General features: G+C 36.4%; 1 protein-coding gene across 1 annotated transcript in view; it reads right to left on the bottom strand.

Annotated features, from left to right (window-relative positions):
- Positions 1 to 420: 420 nt before the first annotated feature.
- The window catches only part of LOC306853560 (platelet-derived growth factor C-like), a 53,544-nt gene continuing 47,964 nt past the window's right edge, over positions 421 to 6,000 (bottom strand). The window contains exons 4-6 of the mRNA XM_079391063.1: positions 2,485 to 2,692; positions 2,180 to 2,400; positions 421 to 1,833 (exon numbers count right to left, since the gene is read on the bottom strand). Of these exons, the coding sequence (XP_079247189.1) occupies positions 1,720 to 1,833; positions 2,180 to 2,400; positions 2,485 to 2,692 (543 nt within the window). The 3' untranslated portion in view covers positions 421 to 1,719. The remainder of the gene's footprint in view (positions 1,834 to 2,179; positions 2,401 to 2,484; positions 2,693 to 6,000) is intronic.

The raw sequence follows: 6,000 nt of genomic DNA, 5'->3' as shown, positions 1-6,000 counted from the left end.
CAGGCTGCAAAAAAATGAGCCTTTCTTCCTTTAAAGACGATCTCAAAGCCTGCTTGCAGTAGGTGGCTTGCTAAATTGGTTTGCCAAGTGTGAGGAATCTGTGATCAAAGTATGAAAAACAAAGTCACAAAAATATTACATCAAAGAGTAATAGCCTGATAAAATGACAGCGGAATAGGTTATCTAAGGCGGATTAAAAAAAAAGATGCAAATAATGCTGCATGTCTTGTTTACTCAGCTCCCTTTTCCAGTCACTCAAAACTGAATTTGTGAGCAAATCACATTGCCTTCATTTTCCACCAATGTCATGTTTTGTTATATTGTTTCAGGTGTTCGCATGGCATCTGCTGCATGATCAACTTTTTTGCCAAAAACAAGTGAAAAGGAAATGTGCCCATTATTCAAGGAATGCTGAGAGTAACACTGTTTGTCATGTTTTTACTCTTGAAAAGCTTATGAGAAAGATGACTGTCTTAATGCAGAGATATTATTAACATCTACATACACTCTCAAAGACTGAAGTCAGATTGCAGTTAATAGTTCATGGTTATAGGGTTCCCTGGCAGTACTTTGCAATTTTGTGACAACTGCAGATTACTTGAGCTAACCAATGCTTTAAGCACCATTTGGAAAAACCACAACAATTTATTTAATCGTTTAATGGTAGAGGAATATGGTACTGGCAGTTCTATGTCCCTTTAACTTCTAAAAAGTCTATTTACATGAACATCTAACATTTTAATTTTTCTCCAGTCAAAATAAAAATCTTATTACGCAATTCAAACAACTATTCAAACAACACAAAAGTATAAATGTCTCTACAAAAAGAGTGACTAATACTGAAAATACTACAGTGATTATGAAAGGGAAAACTGATTCTTACATGCCCTAAATTTTGGTAGCAAAAACTGTCATGACAAGAAAAGTTAACAAATCACAATTTGAAATATATTTACACAAGTTTCACTTTTGTATTTTAGTGTTCTCTCTTGATAGGAGCCATTCTCATAACAGTCTATAGTAGAGCCGAAGATGCATGATCACTCAACTCTGGTTTAAAAAAAATATATATCTTTCTTGGAACATTCTTTCTGAATTAATGAAATGTCTGATTTCAGTGATGAGTGGGTGACAGTGCTGGTTTATGACACAGTGTAATTCATTTCTTTGGGATGTTCTTGAGGAGAAAGTCTATGCCACCTCAAAATTGTCCTTGGATTGCTGAAAGTTGATGCATAGTCAAGGTCCTTTGATATTTTTAAGTTGTGAAAAAAAGAGAAAAATGATTTATAAGAACATGCCAAATCCACTTGTTCCACAAGTAATAGCAAACTCACTTCAGGCTTTCTAGTTATCCTGGAATAACCATTTTCACTCATACGCAGAAAAAGATTCATGAATGTACATACACACATTCCTTGCAAACCTCCACATATACACAGAGAAGCAAGACTGTGTCCAATTTTCCTCCAGATATTCCATGCTATCAGAAGGCCAATGTAAACTTCTGCATGGGTCAATTCTGTATGGATTTGTGAGCCCAAAACAAATAGACCCGCAGGCTTAGATAAGTCAAGATAAAAAGATATCCAGCTCTGGGTTTCATTAGTTTGCAACGTCAGGGTAAAAAAACTCTTTCGCTCATTTATGCATGAAGCAAGAAATATTTCCCTGGTTGAGTCTGTTGGGGGCCAGTGTTACTCTCTCCCTGAGACTGCTTTAGTCGGAGTCATTTTTACACACACAGCTACACTCCTCATGGTGCTCCAGGGGGACATCCGTTAGAGTCTTTTGCATCCCCCGACCTCCTGCCCTGTGTTTCAGCATCAGAACCTGCACAAAAAGAGGCATATATAGAGACAGAAACACACAGAAATGATTTAAGCACTTGAACACATTATCACAACATGTAAACCCAATGGGTCTCATTCACTAACCATGTGTACATATGAAATCATTATTGAACATTAAATTTACATTACAGTATTTCTAAATTCAGGCTAAATTTTAGAATCAACTCAAACTAAGCATACTAAAACATAGTAAATGGCACATTTTAATAATGCCACATTTATGCCACATTGATGCATATAAGAACACTAGCAGAGTTATTAGTGAAAGAAACCTAATATATGAAATGTAGAGTATAACAGAAGGCCTTCTGTTCTTTGCTATATACCTCATGGTATTTTTTGGCCACTTTGGTGGGCGAGCACTGGCAATCGTAGCAGTTGTGAGAGCAGCATGCGCAGTTCCCTCCACAGCGCTTCACCAGCAGGCAGCTGGGCCAGAAGATGGCGTCCGTCCTTTTCAGCTCCTCACGCAATGAGACGGAAAAGTTCCGTGGAGTGCAACTGTAAAGCCGTACCTCCTCACGAAGCAGGTTCAGGTCCACCACTCCTATTCAAACAAAAAACAATACACAGCACATTTAAAAAAAAAGTTCCAGTATTCACCAATTATTTTTAAATACAGGATCTTCACCTCTGGATTTCTTTTGGTGGAAGAATGATTTGCCCACCACCTGCCACGTAGGCTTGTAGAGGTCCTCCATGTCCACCTGCCAGCGTTCCGGCTCCAGGTATTTCATTACTTCCTCCATCGTGCTGAATCCAGCTACAGCTTCACTCAGAACATCCACACTCTGCATCCATGCAGGCAACACTGCAGGGGCCTCGGGCTCTGACTGCCTCTGAACACACAAATAAAACAAACAAACAAGAAATCAGTGGTACTGCAGCCACTCCGCATGGGCCATTTAAATTTGAACAGGTGATGATAAAGTGTTCTGCAGAAGCCTAATAATTTTTTTTTTATTGTTTAATGCTTTGCTTAAATTATATTTTCCTTTAATTTCACATAATTAGCCACAATGTATGAAGAAAGCACAGACTGATTGTGAATAATTAAGTAACTGAAATTAAATATGAATGTATTAGGAGCATTTAAAGTGCAGAAAATGCTAGATGTGAAATTAGCCTTTAAGGCAAAAAAAAAAAATTATCCAAAATAATATATAATCATAGAATAAAATTCACTTTTTAAACTCATACATGCATACATAACATTTAAATTTTTATTGTTTTTAAATTTTTATATTAAAAATCTTTATTCTATGATAAGCATGCTATAAATATATAAACTTGTTTTATGACTATAGGGACATATAGAGATTTTTTTCCCACAAATATATATTAGAATAAAATGTACTTCTTAAAAACACACACACACACACACACACACACACACACACACAATACCATTAAAAATAACCCATAACTTACAGTATATAAATAAATCTACACACAATTCATTTTTCCCCCAACAAAGCATCAGAGAACAACAAAAGAGCTTTTGTATTACTTACCAGTTAATAAGGGAAGTTTTGCTAGACAGGTTCATGTTTGCAATTGGCTTATCCACAGTCAATTAACCAGTCCCCAAACAGTTTTACCTTGTTTGAACTAACACACAATTAAAAATGTATGCCAGGGCAGCAACACTGATACCTACGGTGTTGGGCAACCTGCAGGAAGCCACATTTCTGCACTCAGTTCAACTCTGCTCCACTGCCTCAGGTGCTGTGGGATCTGTCAACATGTCCTTTTTACAGCAGCTTAATTCAGGCATACTAACAATCCCCCTATGAATGACACATCCAATGCCGCACTCTAAAACCGGGTAACAAGTGAGGAGTGAGTTGGCATGGTTACAATTGTGTAAAGGACAAGGTGTCAATGGAAGACCTGTGATTTCTACAATGATAAAACAGCATTGCTACCGTGAACAAAGTGGTAAATGAGGTCACCAAGACAGACTGATTGAGGGCATCTGAGTCAAGCACTGGAAATAACAGTGCCAAACTGTCTGTCAGTACAAGAATACTGTATGTGGACATTAAACAATGAAAACATTTCTTTAATGTCACTAAAATATTTTATTGGATGAAGACCAAATAATACTTATATATACAGTATATTAAAAAAATTAATGTGATTGATTTATTTTGAGATTGACCTGGTCCTTTCAAAGACAGCAAGTGTTCCACTGCCTTTGAAAGACTGTGACCATAAGTCAGATTTACAAATGCATGACTCCTATAAGCCACTTATTTAATTGTCATTTCAGTTGTTCAAAAGGACTCAAAAACTCCCAAGTGTCCCATTTGAATCATTCTAATGAACGCTTTAGTGAATTATCACCTGACTCACTGAACAGCAAGTCACCATAATTTTCACTCGTGCCTGATGTGAAATAAAATTATAGTGTTGCGTACTTAAATATCTTTCATCATGAAGTGAAGTGACATACTGCCAAGTATGGTGACCCATACTCGGAATTCGTGCTCTGCATTTAACCCATCCAACGTACACACAGCAGTGAACACACACACACCGTGAACACACACCCGGAGCAGTGGGCAGCCATTTATGCTCCGGCGCCCGGGCAGCAGTTGGGGGTTCGGTGCCTTGCTCAAGGGCACCTCAGTCGTGGTATTGAGGGTGGAGAGAGCGCTGGACATTCACTCCCCCCACCTACAATCCCTGCCGGCCCGAGACTCAAACCCACAACCTTTGGATTACGAGTTCGACTCTCTAACCTCTCTAATGGTTACATCTCTGGTGAATCATAATTCACCAGAGATGTAAATCAGCTGCACAAATCAAAATGTTTTTAATCTTTTTTTTTTTTTTTTGGAAGCTCTCAAGAGCAGTAAAAGTTACCTCCTAAAAACCTGTACATTCAGCTATCCTTCGATACACAAAGCTGGCTTCCAGTTTTTGGCACTGGTCAGCAGTGGGGAATGGAAACCATTAACAGCTTGTGAATGTGAGGCACTCTTTCAATCTGTCAATTAAAGATCCTCTGAGCCCTGGACTATAAAGCTACAGCCAAGCATCCCAACTGAAGCGCTTGTGCAACTTCACTCACAAGACAAAAGAAATTCAGGAGAATTTCAGACAAAAAAAAAACAAAACATGAAATCATGTATTTAAATTCAACAAAAATAAAAGAAACAAATGACAATTGAATAGGCCTGCTTTTATTTTAGATCTCTACTATGCAGGTATAAAGTGATTTTAAAATGCATTTAACGGTGCACTCATGTAGTAACTGATGTCATTATAGAAACAATATTCACAGACATTCATTTAAAAAAAAAAAAAAAAAAAATGCAGGCAACAGATCTAATAAATAGATAATCTAACCATCAAAAACAGAAAACATTAAAAATAAATCAAGTATTTAAAAAATAAACAAAATATTAAAGTTATTAACTTTAGTAATTCATGTCTGGTTGCATTTATAACACTACATAAAAAGATAAAACCTAAATACATACAAAAATAAATCCTGAAACCTTAAGCAACTGTATACTTTAAGACATTAGGTAACATTTTACATAAAGCCTTTATGTATAACACATTATAAAGGATTATTAAAGGGTATTATACATTATAATTATTAATAATGTGCATTGCAATACATCTTGTCGTAAATAATTAGAACCAATTTTAAAACACACAGAGTAACAATGAATTGATAAGTGTTATAATGTATTAACTGTGTTTTAAATTATTCATGAAACTGTACAATGCATTATAAGGTGCATTACAATGCATAATTAATGCATTAAAACTGCTTTTAGAATGCAACATACATAAAGGCTTTGAGTAAAGCGTTACCAGAAATTATTATTTTTAAGCATGATGTCACTGCATTTATAATCTGCCAATACAGTACATCGTAAATCACAGTAACACTTAAGGTACTTTTCCTCCACCATCTTCCTCTTAAGTCATCATATTTCCTAACAGATGCATTGATTAAAGGTAAAATATCCACAAAATAATGGCCTCATTTATGTTCTGTAGCCTGACAACATGGTTTCAAATTGTTTGCAGGTTGTACAAGGAAAATGGCTTAACACAAGGGCATGAGCGCACAGACTCAGATGTCTGCCAGTAGCCGTCAGAACACATGAGAGCATTCAGCTCT

Source organism: Barbus barbus (genome assembly GCF_936440315.1).
Source record: "Barbus barbus genome assembly, chromosome: 33".
NCBI classification, from domain to species: Eukaryota; Metazoa; Chordata; class Actinopteri; order Cypriniformes; family Cyprinidae; genus Barbus; species Barbus barbus.
The sequence above is the reverse complement of the archived record's forward strand: the minus strand, read 5'-3'. Positions and strand labels throughout refer to the sequence as shown.